Source organism: Gopherus evgoodei, chromosome 4 (genome assembly GCF_007399415.2).
Source record: "Gopherus evgoodei ecotype Sinaloan lineage chromosome 4, rGopEvg1_v1.p, whole genome shotgun sequence".
In the NCBI taxonomy this organism is placed as follows: Eukaryota; Metazoa; Chordata; order Testudines; family Testudinidae; genus Gopherus; species Gopherus evgoodei.
The window spans coordinates 112,890,184-112,912,991 of record NC_044325.1 but is presented as its reverse complement, the minus strand read 5'-3'; the positions used below and the strand labels follow the sequence as shown (position 1 = coordinate 112,912,991).

The window sequence follows — 22,808 nt, the reverse complement described above, 5'->3', positions numbered from 1 at the left end:
TGAGGATGGAGCGGGGCATGCTGCACGTCCAAAATGAAGGTGACGGAATTGCTCCTACAGAGGCATTTTGCCTGACCCAGTACTCTACAACCAGAAGAAAGGCTGGTTCAGCTCTTACTGTCCTGGCCTGAGAAACCTGGGCTCAGTTTTGTGCTCTTGGGAAAGTCACTTCAATGGCATTTAGGTGCCTAAATACTTTTGAGGATTTGGGCATACGCTCTCTGTGCCTCAGTTCCCCATCTGTAAAATGGGGATCAAAAGCACTGCCTACCGCACAGGCATGTTGTGAGGATAAATACAGTAAGAATTATGAAGTGCTCAGATACTATGCTAATGGGGAGCACATAAGTACCCTGGATAGAATGACTCAAGTTACTATTACGAATGAGATGTCCTCAAAACCACTCCCAACGGTTCTGGCTTTAAGAGCCGCAATCTGTTCCATCAGCCATAAGTCACCTACAGAGTCATAATGGGTTCTACTTTTCTGTCATCCGGTGCATCTTGGCCTCACTTCCCCTTCTGATCTGCATTCTTCCTCTAGGGGCAGGGACAGTTTGGTCTTTTAGACTTTGGCTGTCGGGATAAAGCAAAACTTCCCTTCTTCTACAGAAGTCCAAAACAATTCAAAATGGTCCTTTGCCCTCACTGTGCTCAACAATCGCAAAGCAGTGCAATTATTGCAGCTATCAGTAATAAAAGTATGAGAGAAGCAGCTCCTATCTACCTGGGCACTATGGGGTTAGGTTTCTCATTCATTTTAGGATAAAAAAACAAAAAACCCCAAAACAGACAGTTGAGGCACTGTTGGAGGAGAGCATAACTAGGCTCAGGGGCCACATGAGGCACAAGGGCAAAGTCTGAGGCCTTTCAACCCATCAGGAAGTGGCCTAGGACTATGTCTATACTGGGGATTTGTCCAGATTCCAGCAACTGATGGACAACATTACACCCATGCAGATGCATGGAGTAGGCAAGGAAAGCTGTAATTTTCACTGGTGGATCTTACTCACAGTCTATATTAGGCCTAGTAACCCACACCTTAGCATGGCTTATTGTGCCTTTAGAACAGAATAAAATGGAAAAAAAATGGCAGCAGCATTGCTATAGTCAGTAGTACACTATGAACCCCACACACACCCCAGTAAACCTCATCCCCTTCCCCCAAATAGCACTCCCATGAGCAATTACACCAGACAAGGATTGTTCCTGAAGCAACAAAACAAACCAGAATTTGAGGGAGGAAGTCATGTGCAATAGAATAGGTAGCATCAAACGGTGAAAGAAGACATTGAGTAACTTGGTGGATAGCAAGTGGTCCCTTAGTTCTTCTTTGTAGTGTGAAGTGAGTCAAGTGACCCTAGCTACAGGAAGAGGTAGTAGGGGCAGCTGTCCTGCTGGTTGTTAGGATGTGTCAGTGAGTTCTGCCCCAGTCTGTTAGTAGTGAGGTCTCAGCTGTGTGTTCTTGGGAGTTTGGTGCAGGGCTGGAATGTCATAAAAGGCCCAACTGGGAAATGAGAACATCACTTTGGGCAATCAGTGTGGCAACAGCCACATTGTGACTGAAGTAACAGGGCCTTGCCTGCCACTGGCAAGCCTGTATATGAGATAGGCCAGGTGGGTGAGGTAATGTCTTTGATTGGACCAATTTCTGTGGATGAGAGATAAGCTTTCAAGCCACACAGAGCTCTTCCTCAAGTCTGGGAGAGGGGCTCACTTCCCTCTGGGCACAAGCAGGGTGACCAGACAGCAGGTGTAAAAAAAATCAAGTGTGGGGGAGAAGGGGGGGTAATAGGAGCCTATATAAGAAAAAGACCCAAAAATCAGGACTGTCCCTATAAAATCAGGACATCCAATCACCCTAGGCACAAGTCATTTACTCAAACTTCTGCTCTTGACATGCTATAGCTCTGTCAAGGTCTTTTCCCCACTTTGAACTTTAGAGTACAAAAAGTGGGGACCTGCATGAACACTTCTAAGCTTAATTACTAGCTTAGATCTGGTATGCTGCCACCAGCCAGAATTTAGTGTCTGGTACACTTTCTGTTTCCCCAAAACCTTCCCTAGGGAACACAAATCAAAACCCCTTGGATCTTAGAACAAGGAGAAATTAACCACCCCCCCCCTTCTTCCCCCCCAGACTTTCCCCTCCCTGGGTTGCCTTGAAAGGCTTCCCACACAGATCCAAACTCACACATAGATCCAAACTCCTTGGATCTTAAAACAAGGAGGAATTAACCATCCCCCTCCTTCCCCCCCCCCCCAACCCCAATCCCATGTGAGTTCAGATCCAACCCCTTGGATCTTAAAACAAGCAAAAATCAGGTTCTTAAAAAGAAAGCTTGTAATTAAAGAAAGAAAAGGTAAAAAAATATCTCTGTAAAATCAGGATGGAAAATGCTTAACAGGGTACTCAGATTTATATAGCCCAGAGGAAACCCCCTCTAGCCTCAAGTTCAGAGTTACAGCAAACAGAGGTAAAAATCCTTCCAGCAAAAGAAACATTTACAAGTTGAGAAAAACAAACATAAGACTAATCCACCTTGCCTGGCTATTACTTACAATTTTGAAACATGAGAGACTGATTCAGAAAGATTTGGAGAGCCTGGAATGATGTCCCATTCCTCTCAGTCCCGAGAGCGAACAACAAACCAAACAAAAAGCACAAACAAAGACTTCCCTCCACCAAGATTTGAAAGTATCTTGTCCCCCTATTGGTCCTCTGGTCAGGTGTCAGCCAGGTTTACTGAGCTTCTTAACCCTTTACAGGTAAAAGAGACATTAACCCTTAACTATCCATTTATTACAAGCTCCCAGACAATTTTTACCCTGACTTCTCTCAGTGCTGCAGGGAAGGCACCAACTTCAGCACTTGCTAATTGCTAAGGTGCTGGCTTTTGTAATCATTCCATCCCTTCTCAGCTGGGTCGATAATTGACCAGGGTTGGCTGGCCCCTGGCTTCCTCACTCCCTTGCCTGGCCATTAAAGGGCCAACCACCCTGTTACACCAGAGTTATAATTAATGCTAACAAAAATGTTGGAAGGGATAATAATTAAACCTCATTTTTCAGGGCTAAAGGTAATCCAGAACTATTAGACATCAGGAGTCACAGATTTCAAGGCCAGAAGGGACCATTGTGATTATCTCACCTGATCTCTAGGGTAAGACCTAAACTGGGCAGAAGGTTATTTTAGATCCGCCTACTTTGTGATTCTTATACCTTCCTCTGAGGCATCTGTCTGAGTGAGGATACTGGCATGGCTGGAGCCTGGACCTCAGGTCTGATCCAGGCTGACAAATCCTTTGTATGGAAAACACCAAATGCAGTGTGGATGTTACTGCAAACAAATAACAGATCTAATGAGTATTATTACTACTACTACTACTATCCACCCTCTCAGTCCCCAACAGTTTATGTATAGAGAAAAGATGTGAAGCCAGTTCAATATTCCCTGTTGTTCCTTAAAACTCCATCCATTGTCTTTTAGATGAGACGATCCATCACAGAAAGAAATGATCATAACGCATTTGCTGCACTTGTTAAATGGAAGGAAAAGCTTGGCTTGGGTTAGTTCCAATGTTGTGTCAGCTCTTATTTTATCTGAACTGTTTCATTCATTCCCTGTACAGAGTATGCCTGCCACCCAGTGTTGAAAGCCCAGACCTTAAGATGAAGAGAGCTGTGGAGGTAGCACTGTGCCTGCAAGAGTTCATAGACTGTAATGCAATGTGATTTCTGAATGGAAAGCATCCTGCAGTACAATCTGCGGCACTACAAATCATAACAGCACATATCTACTAGTAGTGTTCCTCCTTCCATTCAATCCCACAGTTACCTACATTCCAGACCAACTTGATGTCTCCTCACTTTCGTTGTGGCGAGTGGATTACATCAGAATACAAAACTCTGAGGTTATAGTCATTTATATTAAAGGAAGGATTCATGCAGGACACAGCTGTCAGTGTCCTGCATGAATGATTTATTTATGCCCCTCATTTTGGATCTTTGTCACACACTGTATCCTGGGGCCAGGGCCAAAGCCAAAGCCTGAGCCCTACTGCGCAGGACTGAAGCCAAAGCCCAAGGACTTCAGGGGCTCAGGTTACAGGCCCCCTGCCTGGGGCTGAAACCCTTGGGCTTTAGCTTTGCCCCACCCCCTGGCTGGGATGGTAGGGCTAAGGGTTTGGCCCTGCCACCTGGGGCAGTTGAGCCCAGGCTTCGGTCCCCCATCCTGGGGTCATGCAGTAATTTTGCTGTCAGAAGGGGACAGCAGTGCAAATGAAGTTGGAGAACCCCTGTTCTAGTGTAAACCGACCCTAACACACTTTTCAGTTTTGCTGGATGTTTTGACTATTGTTTTAAAAAAGCATTTTGGGTTGACTGGAGACAAGACAATTTTTTGGCAAACCAAAAAGTAAAAAAAGAAAAAAAATCATATTGGGTCCAATGCAACATTTTGTTCGACCCAAAGTGAAATGTTGTTTTGGTTTTGAGCTATTTTTAAAGGGTTTAAAATAAAAAAACCCACCTGAAGTAAATTTTGACACAAAAAGCCATTTCAAATAAAAAAAATCAAATGTTTTTTTTTTATGAAAATGTTGAAATGAAATGCGCTGTCATTTTCAGATTTATTTTTTTTTTGGTGTGTGAAACAATTTGGCAGATTTGACAGGAATCAGTGAAATGTTTCGGTTCACCTCAATCTGCATTTTTTTGGTCCAAAAAGGTTTTGGGTTGAAAAAGTTCATCAAGTTCCAGGGGCGGCTCTAGGTATTTTGCTGCCCCAAGCACGGCAGGCAGGCTGCCTTCCGCAGCTTGCCTAGGGGAGGTCCGCAGTCCCGCAGATTCGGTGGCACACCTGTGGGAGGTCCGCCGAAGCCGCTGGACCAGCGGACCCTCCGCAGGCACGCCGCCGAAGGCAACCTGCCTGCTGCTCTCACGGCGACTGGCAAAGCACCCTGTCGCTTGCCGCCCCAGGCACACGCTTGGCGTGCTGGTGCCTGGAGCTGCCTCTGTCAGGTTCTATCAGAGACAGGATAAGAGTGTCGCTGGACCTGTGGTCTAATCCAGTATCATCAATTTCTTCTTGTCAAGCAGAAAGGTTATTAATAGACTTCCATCTCTAGGTCACCCATTCAAATGCTGCCCAGGCTAGAGTTGGAGCATATTGGCAGGGCATTAGAGAGAAGCTGAAAAAACTGAGCTGTAACTAGACTTTATTCTCCAGTTTGGTCAATCTGGTGCCTTTAAGAGTGATACAGTCACTTTAGACCAGAACCCTGAATTGTCTGAGAAGAAGTTGTGTGGAAGGTGCTCTGGTGTGATCGTTCATGCAAAGGCTATGGGTAATCTTACTGGATTCTACCAGAATGCATTTTATAGCAATTGCACACGGCATTGTTATGAGCATAACAGAGTGCTCTTGCTGAGGAAGGCTAACGAAGGTGAAGCCTAATTAAGTTTTCAGCGAGGTACCCTTTCATGGTCTATTGGTTTGGCCATTTAGGTCTTAAGAGCACAGTGCCGGCATTGGGCTGATGTGATTGAACAATTATTGAAGAAAGACCCATCCCATTAGTGGCTTGGGCACCTATGATGCAGGTGTGAATTCATGTTGTACCTTGATTTCCTGCTCCTGGGGATGATGAGTCTGACCCAGATGCTCATGGGTCTATTAGTTCTCAGTTTGAATCAGCATCGTGTCTCCTTTAGGAATTTTTGCACTGGTACAATGTACAGTAGTTAGAATGTTAAAGCTGGCTCTGCTTGTTAAAACGTTCAGCTCTCTCCAATGCCAGGGCTGTGCTGTGGGCATATACACAATTGCCGTGGCAGCTGCACCCCTCCTGCATCCTCCCACCAATCCATGGGGGTTTATCACATGGGTCCCCTCCACCAGCCAATGCATGAGGCAGAGGAGACAGGACTGAGCCGCGGCTGCATTGAGCGGAAGCCTTGCAGGCTGCCTCTCCCCAGCAGCACATGTCCCAGTCTGAAGTTTGAAGAGCTGGTACTGGGGGGCAGCCTGGAACTGGGAACCCCACCCTGAGCCCCCCTGGAGAAACTCACTCCAATTCCACACTGGCTAGGGGAGACTGGAAGCAAACTGGGGAGACATTGGAACACAGGAATTTCTATATTGGATCAGACCCAAAGTCCATCTAGTCCAGTAGCCTGTCCCAGTGGTCAGTACCAGATACTTTGGAGGAAGGTGTAAGAGCCCTGCAGTAGGCAGATGTGAGATAATCCTTGCCCCCACACGTTAGGTTTCAATTCAGGGATCTAATAGTTCTCAACATAGAGGATCCATTCCCACCCAGGGAACCCACTGTCCATCCAGCCAATCACTGCATGCCCACAGGATAATTCACCTGCCAGCTCCACTCTAGGCAGAGCCAGCAAGACACCTGCCTGCCTCTGCTGCTGCTGTGTGGAACAGCTGCTAGACAGAGATGCCACTCTGTGGTGTTCCTGTTCCTATGACACTCTAGGAGGGCAGGGGTCAAAAGGGATGGGTGGAGGAAGGATTGATGGGTTCAGAAAGGTGGATGATTTTCAGTGGAAAGCACATTTTACCCAGGGAATGTAACATTTCCAGATGAGCGTGGTGGAATGTTCTTAAGGGAGCTTCTTTGTTAAACTCTCAGCAGCATATCACCATCACTGGTATGACAACACGTTCCAGTCTATGTACTCCAGAGCAGTGTGTCCTCACTGAGATGGTGATGACCTTCACATGTGCCTGGTCAGGGGATTTAGAAGCCCCCAGATTTCCCCTAGCTCCTGTCACCTCTTTCCTCCTCTCCCCCAACTCCAGTCCCTACATTTTGCTAATACACAAGTGGAAATTCTTATCTCAGCGGGGTTCTAACTGGCACCATCCCCTTCCATGCCTGCCACTGTGGTTGCTGCTTGTGTATCAGTCCCCTATTGCACTGCTTGTGGAGCTGCTCCCTGTCTGTTATTTAACTTTCTTTCACATTGTTAAGTGAGGTGGCCCATTACTCCAGGCCCGTATTCACCAATGAAAGCTCATGCTCCAATACGTCTGTTAGTCTATAAGGGGCCACAGGACTCTTTGCTGCTATGGCTGTAGAGGCAGGTTAGAGTGTCCAGTAGGAGTTTTAATTCTCTTCTCTGCCCCTCTGGATTAATATGGGACCAAAGGGGGAAAAACCCCCTAATCTGTGGCAATCTGTGAAATTAACCAGAATGGCATCGGATGGGCAGACGTATTATTATCTTTATTGAAAGTTTACAGAAATACAGTAGGAGTGGGTATACAGGATATATGCAAGTTCTCCAAAGGTTGCCTTACGTTCTCAGCATTTGCAGGAGATTCCATGGAGGAGTTTTGTTTTGTTTTAATTCTTTGGGGTTTATTGGGAGGCTTCAGAATTCTCCACTATGAACTCTCAAGGATAAAACTCTCTGGGGATGGGAAATGGTAAGCTATTCTGGCCTTCAAATGAAATTCAATGAATAAATGTATAAAAAGAGGAAAAGAACAAAATATACAGGGGAGTGAAGGGAAGGGGAGAAGAGAGAGAGAGAGGACGTGGTAGCAGCCCGAACACATCTGATATGTCCTGAATCTGCCCAGCTTTACGTCTCAGTTTTATCTCACAGTAGCAGGCATTTTTCCTCCATCTCTTGAGCTCTAAATCAGTGCACATGCTTCCTGGTAGATCTGGAGTTCAGCTCTCCCAATAGGGTTATTTGCTGTTTTCCATCTAAGACACAGCTCATCGCTTGGACTGCTTATGTAACTTTAATCAGCAGATCGTCGATGACACAATGTTTTCTCTGACTCCTCGGCCGCCACTATGGTTGCAGCATCTAGCTACACAGCTATTGGCTCATGTTGTGGTTAGTTCTAAGCTTCGCATGTTGTCATCACCCACTTCTGTTTATCATGAAAATAAATATTTTTCTGTAAAAAATGTAAAAGTAATTTCCTTTTCCACAGAAGTTCAAATCCCAGTCAGGGTTGGGAGTTGGGGGGGTTGCTTGGTAGAGTTTACTTTGTATTTATTTTTTGCAGTCAAGATGGATTGTTGTTTCATGTCCTTGCTGGAGGAAATTCAGTGGACACTTCTGGCACTGAGGCATTTCGGCAGCGGCTGCTGGCCTTGCTCTAATAGTCAGTGAGTGGGTAGCGCAGGAAGATGAAGACGAGGATGATGCAGAAAGTGGCGAGTGCTGAGCTGGTAATGTTAAAAAGCCGGGCTGTCTTGGCATCTTCGACTGCTCCGTTCAGGTCATTGAGGAGTTTCTTATCCCGGACCTGAGACAAAAAGAATTTGGAGAGACAAAAACAAAAAGACAAGCAGGGGTTAGTGCGTGTGGAGACTTTGTACCTGTATCTACTGCATTCTGAGGTTGGGCGTAATTCCTGGCACTATCGTGCATTCAGGTATGGATGCTGGGTGCACTATAGGGTGAATTCTAGCACTAGTGCATGCTTCCTACTGTATTCCGAAGGTGGGAGTGTGAATCCCAACACTAATGTGCTGGGGTTTGGGTCCCACTGCCTTTAGAGTAGGACCACTGGCACTTGTTTCATTGTGAGTGTGCTTTTTACTGCATTCAGAGGCTGAGTGTGTGAAATCTGGCATTGGCTCCAACTGCAGTTAGAGGCCATGCACAATTCTACAGCATATTAATATGCCTGGGTTAATGCACTCTTTTGGCAGGTCCTATGCAGTTTACACCTACCAATCCTGCAACTGACAGTTTTCAGCTGTAATGTCATGGTCTGATATGCACACTATTTCAGAGGCTGTGACTTTAAACGTGTCCATGCTGGGGGAGGACAGGATGCCTCTGAAGATTGGTAATGACCTTGTACACTCATGAATTTGACAACAGTCCAAGCTGATAGTGACCAAATGGTGTTATCACTCAGCAGCTGGTCAGTAGTTTACAATATGTCAAATATGTCGGTGTTCTCAGTCCAGTTTGTAGCAGATACATGTCCACACCACAAAACCACCATCAGAACTGACACTGATTAGACCCTGGCCAACAGTCTCAGCAAACAGGATAGGGACAGAATGGGCTCTTCACTCCCAGCGGTGGTCAGAGTTAGGCAGCAGGGGAATGCTGTCCTTGATGTACCTATTCCGGGGATGGAGGATGTCAGCTCCAGTGGCTGCTACTTCCATCACACCCTAAATTTGCTCTCAGAAATGCGAATACCTTTATGGTGCTCCTATCTGAACACTAGATGTCACTAGCAAGCCACGTAAACCCCTGAGCCTGCACCACAGTCCTACCTAGAAAGGATCGAATGCTTTTATCGACCAAGAGTTTTCCAAAAATACATCAGGATTGATTTAAGTCACTTTTCAGTGATTTGCTCTGTAACTCTGGCAGCACTTACAACCCGACGCTGGTCTGGGAGCTTGACATGACTCACTGGAGACAGGGTGGTAACAGCCACCTCAGTCCCAGCAAATTGCTGTGTGATTCCAGTTCACGGAGGCCTGAAGCTCATTCCAGACCTTGGAGTAACATCCCATGCATTCTAATATGTGGATTCTTCCACTCTGTTGCCCTGGAGGGGAAGGTCCTTTGCGAACACATTCCCTGCTTTTATAACGCATCACACTGGCCTCTGGGAAGGAATCTTTCGCTGACATAAGGATGCATGTGAGACCCTACCACGGCGGCCAGTCAAACACGTGGCACATGTATGTTAAGTATCTGTACCTCGCTCCCCCACCCTCCATGGCGCATCTAGACCTGGACAGCGTCTAGTGACACGACCAGACTGTCACACGCACCCAGCAGCAACAACTGAGAACAGCAGCAGCCAGATGGAGAATGGTGCAGCCAGAGCTGGGAAGTGAGCCACTCTCTCATGGGGCCTGTTGCTCTCCCTGGTGAGCAGAGTAAGCACAAGAAAGCTCCTCCTTTTCTGTGCAGGGCCCTATGCGAAATCAGCAGGGATGGGGGGGGTTCAGGCAGACAAGCCCAAGCCGCTGCACACCTGAGGTCTGGGGAGAGAGGCGTTCGGAGGTTAACAGTACAGGTTTCATTATCTTGGGCAGAAGGGAGTAGGTGTGGGAATCAAGCCCCAAAACACCACGTAGTGAGCACCAGAGCCCACCACGGAGACAATCCTAATCTGTTGGCAAAGCTGCCAGCAGGGATCTCTCATTCTGAAGGGAGCTGAGCAGACACATGATCTGTATCCCACAGGGTCAGCCCTGCTCACCAGAATAGAAATCATTCAAGGAAGGTCCCAGGCAGAGCTATACCCTTGGGAGGCTGAAGGAGAGAGGAGACAAGTATTCATTGCATGAGACAAACTCCTCTAGGGACACTTCTACTCCTCCACCTCACTCCTACTGGCCTCCTCTCACCATTCTTCTCTATTTCACTCCAGGCCTCTCTCTCCTGCTTCTTCCTTCTCATCCCCCTTTCCCCATTCAGATGCTTCCCACTGGTCTCCTCTCCCTCCCCTCCCTTTTCCCATTTTTTCATTCCTCCTTTTCTTTCTGCCCTCTGTCTCCCCTCCCCCAGCTTCTAACTTCTCTCCTTCATTCAGCTTCCATCTCCCCCCTTGTCCGGAGCTGCCCTTTCCTCTCTTCCCCTTGGCTCTTCCCTGCCTTCGCTCCTTCCGCTCCAGTTCTTGCACCTCTGAGCACTTTCACAGAGAGTCCCATGACTGCACAGATTGCTACTTTCCTTCCTCCTCTGCCCTCCTCCCAGCTCACAAGATCTGCTTCTCTGGTCAATTTCTGGGTGCTCCCAGCCCCTCTGTCTCAGGAACACCCTCCTGGACCCCTCTTCCCAGCACCTTCCCTCCTTCACTTCATCCTCAGCCCCAGATCTTATCAGCTTGCACATCTGTTCCAAGTGAGAATATCCATCAAGGACTCTCTTCTGCCACCTTCCCCAACCCTTCCACCACCCACCCCACACTCTCCTCCTTCACCCGTTTCTGACTCTGATGTCTAACCCTCAGCGTGCCTCTGATCACTCAGCCTGTCCTCCTGTCACCATCTAGTCCTCTCAACTCTGGTTCCATCTCTGATTCTCTCCCTTAATACTCTCCTCTCTGCCTCCTTCTCCCCACATACTATTGATTCTACAGTCCCAGCTGCTTCTCTAATGTTCACCTTTGCCTGAAAACTCCTCCAGCGTGCCCCATGCTCTTGCCCTCTCCTTTATTCCCTCCACTCTGGCTTGTGCCCTCTCTGCTCCACCTGATGGTTGGCATAATATGACCTACCTCCTCCTAGCAAATTCACAGGGAGTCTTCTCTAGCCCTACTTTGCTTGAGCTCACTATCACCTTTGAAATATCTGAGCTTTCTTTTGCTGTTCGCTTTCTCTCCAAGTTCTCTTCTGAATTCTTTGATGGCTGCTTTGGCCTCCCCTTTGTTGGCACTTCATCCTCCCCTCTCCCTCTGTCTGTTGGACTCCTTCAGGGTTCTGTCCTTGGTCACCTCCTCTTTTCCCATATACTCCTGTGGCATCAGCTAGCACCTCTATTCAAATGATTCATTGTTATTCATGATCATTTATACTGTGGTAAAGCCTAGAGGCTCCAACCAACGGTCAGGGCCCCACTGGGATAGGCACTATATTCACATATAACAAAAAGACAATCTCTGCCCCAAACTGTTTACAGTCTGATTAAGCTTCCTACAGCTTTCTGTCCTGGCTTCTCCTCTTCTCTCTGGGCTCCCATCTCCAATGCCCACTCGACCATCATCCCTGGTAGCACAAACTCAATCTCTCTAAGAGTAGATGGACATTTCCTCCCCTTCCCTTCTCTATCACCAGTAAGGAGTTGCCCATCCTCCCTGTATCCTGGCCTCACTACCGTCTATCTAGATACGCACATGACCATTACTATGATATTTCAGGGCCCCACAAACATTAAAGCATGTGTCCTCACAATCCCTCTGGAAGGCAGAAGAACAGCATCTCCCTTTCACACAGGAGGCACAGAGATGCTAAGTGACTTGCCCAAGGCCACACAGGAAGGCTGGGTGGTAGAGACAGAAATTAAACTCAGAGCTCGTTTGTCCCAGTTCAGTTCCTAGGGTTCAAAAAAGAACTAGATAAATTCATGGAGGATAGGTCTGTCAGGGACTTTAACCCCGACGGCAAAGTTCGTTGTTTGACCGCGAGAGAGACAGGCAACACCAGCAAGGTCCGATCAAAAGCCCTTTATTGACAAGTGCACGCATCAATAGAGAGCAGCTCGTCTCCAGAGAGAACCAGCCTGCTTTTTACATTTTAGTATAAGCCTATATAGACAGTTCCGTCGCGTCATAAATTATTCACTGGAGCAACCCACCCCCTTCTTCTAACAACTAGAAACTAGACACCTTTAGTATACATGCATGCCTAAAGTTAGAAATGTAGGGGAGTTAAAAACAAACAAAGAACAAAACCAGGGAGTGAAAACAAGGAGGCTGGGAAACTAGGACTTTTATCAGTTTTTTGAAGGAGCTGCCCGAACACAGCACATCTGGTACTATGCCAGGAATGCAGCTTCTCTCTTATCTCACTTTTTTCCAGCGCTTGTGAGACATGCTGCTGCTTCTTAGTGTTTTTTACTCAGGGATTACCCACAAATCTCTGTTAGCCTGACTTTGGTCAGGTTGGCATACCTGGTTTTGTCTGCTATATCTTTATTCAGGCCTAATAGGTCCATCAATGGGTATTAGCCAGGATGGACAGGGATGGTGTCCCTAGCCTCTGTTTGCCAGAAGCTGGGAATGAGTGACAGGGGATGGATCACTTGATGATTACCCGTTCTGTTCATTCCCTCTGGGCACCTGGCATTGGCCACTGTTGGAAGACAGGATACAGGGCTAGATGGACCCTTGGTCTGATCCAGTAGGGCCATTCTTATGTTCTGAATCACAAGCCCATCCCTTCTCCATGTCACTTTGCAAGTGATAACAGCAATTCTAGAAGGGATTATATCACAAGCCTTAAACCAACCTCTAATCATTGGAGATTCGGAGGAGATTATCCCACATCTTCCTGCTGTGATGTCCCTATTCCTTCCTTTGAAGCATCGGTGGCTAGCACAGTTAGAGACGGGATACTGCACTAGATGGGCCTTTGATCTGATCCAGTATGGCAATTCCTATGTTTTGCTCTCCTTTCTCCCCATACCTTCATAGCCAGCCTTTAAATCCAGTCTTGCATTTTAACGTCACCAGATCCAGGTTCTCCGCTCCAACCCTGCTAATGGAACTTGTACCAGTCTTGGACAACTTTCCCCCAGACAGCTGTCACCGCCTTCCCAGGCAGCTGCTCACCTCTCTCCCTTCAGCATATCCAGAATGCCAGCGCTAGAGTCATCTTCCTCTCCTGCTGTTCTGTTCACACCACCGTCTGTCCCCTTCCACTCCTGTTAGGCTTCCTGTCTCATAGTTCAACAGCTCCAAGCTCCAGTATCTCTGATCTCATTTTCTCCTACTGTCCAACTTTCTCCTATGTGCCTCCCATTCCTCCCTCCTCATCTCTCCCCTTTGTCTCTTTCTTGCACCTTCATGTGTTCTGGACTTGGAAGTCTCTTGTCTACTTGTTTGCTCAGTGTCCACTATCTTCTCTTTTCAACCCTCTCCTTCTTCCAGGGATCTTTCCTGCCTTGGTTTCCTCAGCAACACTCTCTCCACAAACTCCTTCCCCTGCTTTTAGGCCAGGCCTTGTCCCCCTCAGATCCTCAGGAGCAGGGGACAGGTCACATTGTATGGCTGTCACGTACTGTGTCAGTGTACCATGCAGACACATGCATTTTATTAATAAAATAAATAATAATAATAATAATTCTGATAGGACTGTATCTAATGCTGCTTGGGCTTTGCTATCCAACCTGCTGCTGGTTGCATCTAGGCTGTGTGCACTGGCTGGAGGACCTGTAGACCCATCTCTTCCAAACAGTACACCAATTTCTGCTTCTCTGCACACAAATAACTTCCCATGTAGGAAGAGGGTGGAGAGTCTCAGATTGCTCTACAAATTGGTTGTAAGCCCTCCAGCTTGTGAGCACCTCTGGTACAATCTCTCCTCATGGACTAGCATTAGGATCTTGTCTCATTGGCTCGCTCTGTCACTGTACTGCTTGGGAAGCAGCTGGATCTATTTTAATTCCTGAAAGCTGTTGGTCTTCTAAGACAGTGTTTCTCAACTACCAATCCCTGAGATCTTCGGGGCTGGCGCTGGTCCTGGAGATCTCCCTGACACAGTTTAGGAAGGCAGCAAACCAGTCCCTGATATCAAAAAGGTTGAGAAACACTGTTTTAAGAGAACAGCCTGAGAGGCTGATGTCTTTTCTCATGGAGTCATTACTACCATACGCCTGCCTGAGAACTCAGGAGATGCAACTTCCCTCATTCCACAGAATCAGGGGAGCTAGACCTCTTTGGCCATTCTAATCCCTTCCCCTCAAATGCAAAGATGCAACATTCACACCTCATCTGCTTACACTCTAAATAGACAAGACAGACAAAAGGTGGGAGAGGGACACAGAGAAAGGAAGTGCCCAAATCACCCACCTAGGGAAAAACCAGGAATAAGACCTAGGTTTTCTGATTCTCAGCCTTGAACCTATCCACTACGCCTCACTCCCTCTCTGGTTAGATTTGCACTAAAACCTAATCTCCACTGGAAAGGAAAGGCTCCACAAAGTAGTTCTTTGTCAGACACAGGTGTAGCTGCACCACTATTATTCTGTTCATTTTCCTTTCCACTTGAAACTACCATTGGTAGAGTTGGAGCAGTAAAAGGTACAATCAATATGGCTCCAGCACATACATTACTCATATGCAGCACTTATGTTCACTTAAAATGGAAAACAGGCTATATAAATGCAAGGATCTCAGATGCTCTGTAGCTCCCACATGCTTGGTGTGATGCATCTTTTGGCAGTAGCATAGGATCACCTGCTGGAACACACACATGGGAAGATATTTTTTAAATCAGTAAAACCCTGGAACTATGGGTGGACACAAAAAGGAGTCTGGGTTCCTCATTTTCCTGATGTCCATATATGAATCCTGAAATTAGACTTCCAGAATAAAAACTGACTGTGATCCCAGCCTCTCTGATCTACTGCCTTTTTGTGTAATTGGTACATTGAAGGATTTGGCTTTTCCCAAAGGTCTCTAGTGATAAAACTGCTGGTGACTGATCTCTTAACAGTTAGTGCTGATGCATCATTTATTAGTGCGTAGAGCCGGGAAATAGGAGAGTGGGGGATGCAAGCTGAATAGCCTGTGCAAAAGTCAAGGCCACAAAATTTGCTTCTGGCAAAACCAAACGAAAAAAATCATCGTCCTAGCCAAGTTTATTAGATGGTGATAGCATCTGTGCTATATTAATGCTAGTGCTGACATGGGCTTTCAAATCTCACTGCACCCACATCTAATAATTCCCTCCACCTTTCTCCAAATACACACATCCATTCACAACTAGGCACAGTTTTTCCCTTTCCATCTCACTGATCCTACAGACTGAGTGCTGGGGCCAAACCCTCAGCTGATGTAAACTGATGCAGCTTCGTTGCAGTCAACAAAGCTATTCCATTGTACACCAGCTGAGGATCTGGCCCAGTATGGGTTAGAAAGAGGGGGTATTCGTAAAGACCAGGTATGCAGACAAAGCTTATATCAAATACTTGGCTTGTATATCTGTGCCCAGTCTCCACTTGGTATGTTTCTCTGACTGAGAATGTAAGCTGTTTGGTGCAGGGGCCAATGTGTGCCTAGAACATCTAGCACATTTTGGTGCTATTGCAGTCTAACAATCTATACACAGTGAGAGATCTATCGAGCTCTTTGTCCACACGCACCCTGGGAGGCATGAAGACAAAGAAAGAACAGAAGTGAGTATATTATTTCTGAAACATTTTTAAATGCAATATTAAAGCACACTAAAGGCCCTGATTCAGCAAGGTACTTAAATACGGGCTTAGCTTTCAGCACAAGTGGTCCTAGTGAAGCCAATGGGACTCTGCGTTTTTGTTATTTAAAACAATGTTTCTTAGGGTTTTTTAAATGTTTACATTATGTGAAGTAAGTTTAAAGAACAAAATCCAGGGACCCTAAAGCCTTTAGCGCATTGGCTGCACCCTAGGCAGGAAATCACACAGCTGTGGTTCCCAGTGAAGAAACACCTTGGTTTTATTCATAATAGCAGCCCTGGTCCCGCAGCCTCATGGACTCCACTGGGCCTCTACTCAGCATGGTGCTCCTTGAAGGACTGGGGCCTAAATCGGCACATCTAAACTTTGCTTCAGGGGACAAGAAGAAGGTCTAATTAACAGGACATTTTCCCCAGTTATTTTCCTCATTCCAGTCTTTTTTTACCTAATGGGAAAGCCCTACAAAATGTAACAGAGATAGAGATGAAACCAGTAGGGCTCTGTAGAAATGACTCTAACATCCTATAGCAACTAATAAAGAGTGGATGTCTTTTTACGCACTTGTGCGTACACACACACACACATACATTTACCCACAAAAGCTTATGCTTTAATATGTCTGCTAGTCTAAAAGGTGCCACAGGACTCTTTGTCACTTTTTACACACACACACACACACACACACACACACACACACACACACACACACACACACACACACACACACACACACACACACAAAATAATTCTACAGCAGGGCTATCATTCTCTATTAAACGCTATAGGATGGTTAAGACTATAGAAATGACCACATTTTCTCTTCCATTCTGTAGGCCTTTCCCAGGGGAGTTCTTTTGCTGCATCCAGATATTCCCCCATTTTCTCTCTTATGCTGCTCTCCCCATCAGTGACCACAATATTTCAGGCCATACTCCTTGCCATTCCCTGACTCTGCCATGGATCTCTGAGGAACGTTATGTTTGCCATTTTTATTTTGCCAAAGAACTGAAGCTAGTAGAGATGGGAAAGACCTGTTGGGTTGTCTAGTCCAGTGTTTCTCAATGACTGGTCCATGGGCTGGTGCCAGTCCCCAAGATCTCCCGGACACAGTTTAGGAAGGCAGCAAGCTGGTCCTTGGTATCAAAAAGGTTGAGAAACTTTGGTCTAGTCCATCCCCTGCCAGAGCAGGACTGTGCCCTACAGCTAATTCACCCTGTCTGGTTCAGGTTAGTTGTATATTTCTCAAGTGACGAGGACTACTCCACTTCCAACAGGAGACTGTTCCACAGACTGATAGACAGTGCTGTCTCTGGATCTTCAGCTTATATTTTCGTTTTCCTGAGTTCAGCCTAATTCTCCTAGCTATTCCTCTCTCCCCGCTCCCAATCAATTGTTCCCTTGTGGGGGAGAAGCATCCATGTTATTAAAGCAAATTTAAGCTAATGAACACATGAGGGGGGCAGGGGAGAGAGGAAAAGCCTATTTCTTGTCCTATACTGGTGTGCCCATCCCACAGAGTGTTACATGGTAAGCAAGACTTCCATATCATCCTCCTTTGATGTTGGCAGTGGCCCTAAATGTCCTTGGGACAGCCCAGGCAATGGTAATGTTCAGCACTTGTATAGGCCTTTACATTCAATGCACTTTACAAACAGCAGTGAGTTAAGCCTCCTGACACCCCTGCAAGGAAGGTGAGTGAGCATTCTCACCCCCTTTTTGTGGATGGGGAAACTGAGGCACAGAGAAGGTAAGGGACTTCCCAAGGTTACCCAGTAAGTGGCAATCAGAGTCCCTGTGCTCAGTGGTCTAGACCACACTGCCTCTGCTATAGCAGAGCCCCAGGGCCTGGCTGGTTCAGAAACAGCCTCCTTGTATTCTTGTGGAAGTCACAGTCACTGGAGTTAGATGGGGTTAATTGATCTGTTTCTGTGATGAAATTCCTCTGTACACTGGCCTTCCTGTAAACACTGCCTGCCAAAACACATCCACTAGATTCCTGTGCCTGAGGCCACCCAAACGATGACACATTCAGGGCCACCCAGGAGCCTGGTCTCATTTACATATACAATTATCTAATTGCTTTTATGAACCTCCCTCCCCAAACAACATAATCCCTCCAAACCCTCAGACCCTCTCTTCCTTGACAGATGATAAGAAACTGCTTGCTGGTTGAGTTCACCGGCAATGAAATCCTGCAGCCCAGCTGGTCTGTTCTCATCCGGCAGTTACAGGGAATAATTCCGGAAGGTTTCATGGACTCAAAGGATAGTGTTACCTTATGATAGTGTTACCTTACAGACATGCAGAGGTCTGGAGCCCTCAGAGAAGAGTAGCAGACTGGGGCAACTGACCTCTTAGAATCAGACTCTGACTCCATTTCGAGGGTGATCCAGCAAGCAGAGAGCAGGACGCAGTCTGCAGGATACAGGCTGGATGCCCCTGAACTACACAGGTCCCATTCTCCCTGGGCTGCATTCTGCACACTGGCTCCCAGTTCATTCATGCATCTATTTCCACTCCTCCCTTATGAAGCCCTCCCTGGTCTTCCATCACCTTAGTTAGCAGACCTTGTTTTCACATTCCTGGCAGGTCTCCAAGGTTGGCCTGATGGTTTAGGGGACCCTAGGGAGAATCAGGCCATGAGCTGCTTTCCTCATTGCTGCTTTAGCCAGAGCCAGGGAAGGAAACAAGTTGCTTCATGCCTTTCTGGTCCCACTGCTAGAAGCGGAGGGGCTGGGCTTGGAGTGGCAGAACTTGTAGAGGACGGGATGTGGGGACAAAAGAGCTGGGGCACAAGTGGCTGCTTGGTGTGTTTGTGCTTAAAGCCAGTCCCACCGATCTCCCGGTTCCTCCAGTTTGCACAGTTGCTCTTTTTCCCTCCTTCTCTTTGGAGCCCTCACTATCCCCAGACTCTAGGAAACACTCTCTAAGGACCTGATCCAAAGCCTGCTGAAATCAATGGAAGGACTCCCACTGCATCCATATTTAATCAGATCGCTAAGGAGTTCTTAAAAGACCAACTTCCTGTTCCACTATTGGGCCAGATCTTTCACTTAGCATAAATCACCAGAGCTCCACTGCAGTCAGTGGAGTAACTGATTTACATGATTTGAGGATCTGGTCCAGTGCCTCTAACTAAACTACCTTATGTAGAGCCTCAGCAAGTTGGTACCAGACTGATGTGAGAGGCTTTAGTGCGTGGACCACAGGACTGCCAGCCAGGATTTCCAAGATTCTATTCCCAGCTCTCAGACGGACTTCTTCTGGGACCATCACCAAGTTACCTCAGTCCTCTGTGCCTCAGTGTTCCTATCTGCAAGATGGAGATAATACTTGTCCCCACGTAGCCTCCCCCCCCCCAGAAACGTTGCCAGGCTGAATTAAGTTTGATTTGCAAAGTACTGGGAGGATGTCAAGTGCTTCTTATCATCATCATACACCTGGAGCCCCCAGTAGCCTATCGGCATTCAGGATTCCCCAGCACCAGTTGAAGCTCTCTCCTACGGCGATGGGGGTTGCCCCACACAGGTCTCCAGATGCTGGGGGATTCTGGCTACCTGGGGAGGAAGTTGTTTGTCCTCCTGGTAGTAAATTCAACTGTTCTAGTTCTCAGAATTACGCTATAACCAAGACCTCAGACAAGTGAGAATTATAGATCTCCAGTCACAACAAAAGCCAATTCAGAGCCATCATCACCGATTCCTCTCATCTCTCTATCTAGATTCTTCTGTGGTGCCCATCACCTTGGTATCTGAATGCCGTGGATACCCACACTACTCACAAAACAACATTTCCATTCCCAAGATCTCCCCTGACAATGTATATTAACATGACAAGTGCCCGATTCTCCACAGGGAGAAACTGGCATTGCCCTGCTGACTTCAACAGCCATGGCACCGATTTACCCCAGCTGTGGCTCTGGCTCAGTGTGTTCCCCACAGGGTGGCTTGGAATCAGTACTTACTTTCAAAGAATAGGCCAAGGCGATGAAGCCGAGACAGCAGAAGTTGAGGTATACAAAGTTGAAGATGGACCAGAGATAGTAATCGTTCACCTCAGTGGTGTCTGGGTAGATTTCAATCACCGTCGTGGGGTTAGTCATTGTCTTCTTCTCCACAGTGTGTTTGCACTGTACAGCTGGCCGCAGGCTGTCCCCTTTGCAGCTCTTATTCTCCATGTAGCAAACAGCCGAAGAGGGAGATAGGACAGGCAAGGCTTGCGGGATGGCAGGAGGCTTGGGAATGCCAGCAAAGCACCCCTGCTGGGGGGGTCTCTGAATCCAGAATGCTCCGTCAAAGGGACACAGCGGGTCCAAGGTGGGTTCCTGAGTTCTCTCCGTGGTGGCTGCCGCAAATTTACCAGACTGTATCCTGGCAAAGTGAAATCTCCTGTGAAAGATTGGGGGTGGGGAGGGGAGACGGAGAATGACGGGGATGGAATAAAGCAGGGGGGAATCGAGGGAGAAGAAAGAAAGGAGAGGCAGAGGGACAGAGGAGAGATTGGGGAGAAGAGAGAGGGAGTAGGTAGAGGGGAGGGAGGAGAGCAGGGTAGAGGAGGGGGAGGAGACAGAGAATAGTATTTGCACTCATGTACCACAAAGGAGCATTCTCCTGCACATTGAGCAGTCTGTAATGTATGCAGCAGTGGAACAGTTACTGCTCTCCATGCAGCTGGCTGTCCCCGCTCCCGCAGCATGTTCTGTCTCCCCCACAACCCTTGCAGAATAGCTGGAGAGTTCGAGGAGCTTCTGACATCTGTCACCCTCTTCCTCTGCTCCCACCATCCTTATTATCGCCGCCAAAAGCCTTTGCAGTGGGAGCGTCCCAGCAATAACGCATGTGGCTGTTTCCTCACTTGGCCCCCCACCTTTCCCCACATCAACTCTGAATGGGAGACAGCGGCTGCTTTCGTTTCTTTAAAAGAAAGAAAGAAAGAAAAGGCAAGAAAGAACAACACATCCGAAGAAGGGGGAGAGGAGGTTCCGAAGAGAGTTTCCAAACAGACCCCGTTCCAGCGTTACCCCCACCCCCGCCCTGTCCATCCATCCATCAGGGCCCTGCTGCTCTCTGTCCCATTCCAGGATCGAAGCTGGTTGCTGGGGGGAGGTTAAATGATTGTCAATCCAGTCAGCTGTGCAGCTGCGGCAGCACAGCCCTGGCTTCTCTCTCCCCCTCTGTTTTTCTTTTTTTTTTTTGCTGAGTCCTCATCTCCCTGGAATTCCTGATGAAACTGAATTTCCCATTTCCTTTCACTCGTCAGCAGTTTTTCCTGCTTGGCCAACCCCGAGGCGAGAGGCGGAAGAAGGGGCGAGGACAGAGGAGGGTGAGGGGGAGCTGGGAAGAGGCAGTCTCCTGCTCCCCACCTTCCCCACTCCATTAGCTGTGTAATTAGCAGGAACCATCTGCCTCTAGTAACCCGTCTGTCCATCCATTTATCTCCTTGGGAAAGGTGGAAGAGGGGAGAGCGAGGGATACTCACAAGGAGGAACACAGGGAGTTGCTGCATCTCTGGCTCACACTGCCTCCGACTCTGCTTTCTTAATAACTGGAGTTGGTGAAGGAGAGGAAGCGGGTGGTGGGGGAGGAAGAGGTCAACTAGCATCCCCCTGAAACAAACAGTTCAAGGCACACATGCTCGTTACAGCCTTTTGGCAGGAGAGCTCCACTTCATCTCACCCACCGATGCTGTTTTCTCATGCCCTCTCAGCCCAGGAACATGACCTTCAGGTTCATGTTTCCTTGCACCTACCTGCCAGGAAGGCACATCTCCCAGGTGCACGGCTCGAGGGCGTGGGCATCAGTGCACACGCTAGCCGGGAAGATCACCTCAGACAGAAACCATCTACCACCTCCATCGAGATATTTAAGGAGAGATTTTGATGCAACTTTAACTATGGAGTCGCTGCCGAGGCCTTGGTAACCTGGACCGAACATATACACGCCATACAGGGCTGTCTGGTCAACCAGGGCTGTCTGGTCAGCACAAGTCTAAAGCGAGGAGGGTGTTCAGCAGCGTTTGCACTCCAGTCATGGGGAATGGATAGAAATTGGATAGATTCTGCATGCAGGGAGAGAGACACATGCACATGCAATCAAAACAAGAGAGAAGCATCCCCAGGCCAACAGTGTCTGGAAGCACACAGGACGTAGTGCGCTCTGCTGCAGAGAGGAGGAGATGGATGGACATCATTAAGGATGGGAAAAGCCAGGAAGGGTTGGGATCTGAGTTCGGTTTTCTGAGCATCCCTATTGTTGACAGGGGTTGAATTAAATGGTTCCCATCTCTGCTTTCTACCTATCCCAAAAGCTACATTGAAATAAACCGGCTCACCCAACTTCACAACCTAATGACCTCATTTTGTGTGGGGTGGCCAATGCAGCAAGGTCACAACTTTCAGATTGTCCCAGACGGGACAAGCATAAAGGTGGTGCCCCAAGGCCACTAAAGGTGCTCTGCAGTAGTGGATTAGTTAGGTGAAGACAGGCATGGAATTGCATCGAGTCTTCTTTGGCTGGAAGGCCGGTGGCTGCAATTTGTGGCACTGGGTGGGGCAGGGAAAGCAGTAAAAACGAGGGGATGCTCGTGTTGAAATGATAATTAAAGACAGAACTGTAAGACACGTGAGTGGCCATGTTATGAGAACGGTTCCCCAGTGCGGCTGCTGAGATAAAGTTCTCCTTAGGATAACATAATGGCTAACAGAGAGAAAACAAAGAGAAGGAATAGTCTATTTTCAAGATGGTGAAAAATTAACAGTAGGGAGCCACAATGCTCCATGTAAGGATTCGTGCCCTTAATATTATCATTTACGATCTGGAAAAGGGAATGAACCATAAGGGTGGAAAAATATTGCAGTGACGCGCAATGATTTAGGTAAATCAAGACGAGAGAAGGTGCATGGGACC

General features: G+C 47.5%; 1 protein-coding gene across 1 annotated transcript; it reads right to left on the bottom strand.

The window, feature by feature from the left end:
- Nucleotides 1-7,224: 7,224 nt before the first annotated feature.
- On the bottom strand, nt 7,225-21,700 carry IFITM10 (interferon induced transmembrane protein 10). Its single transcript, XM_030562136.1, has 3 exons — nt 21,652-21,700; nt 19,868-20,487; nt 7,225-8,290 (listed from the first exon to the last, which is right to left on the bottom strand). The coding sequence occupies exons 1-3, from the start codon at nt 21,698-21,700 to the stop codon at nt 8,141-8,143; spliced, it is 819 nt and encodes a 272-aa protein (XP_030417996.1). The 3' UTR covers nt 7,225-8,140.
- Between the last annotated feature and the right edge of the window lie 1,108 nt (nt 21,701-22,808).

Bases quoted from the DNA above. Each gene is read 5' to 3' on its own strand.
- IFITM10 (XM_030562136.1), bottom strand. From the start codon at position 21,700: ATGCCCACGCCCTCGAGCCGTGCACCTGGGAGATGTGCCTTCCTGGCA. The intron at 20,488-21,651 runs GTAGGTGCAAGG...GTGGTACATGAG, and splicing joins GAGATGTGCCTTCCTGGCAG to TGCAAATACTATTCTCTGTC. The intron at 8,291-19,867 runs GTAAGTACTGAT...TTTTTGTCTCAG, and splicing joins CCTTGGCCTATTCTTTGAAA to GTCCGGGATAAGAAACTCCT.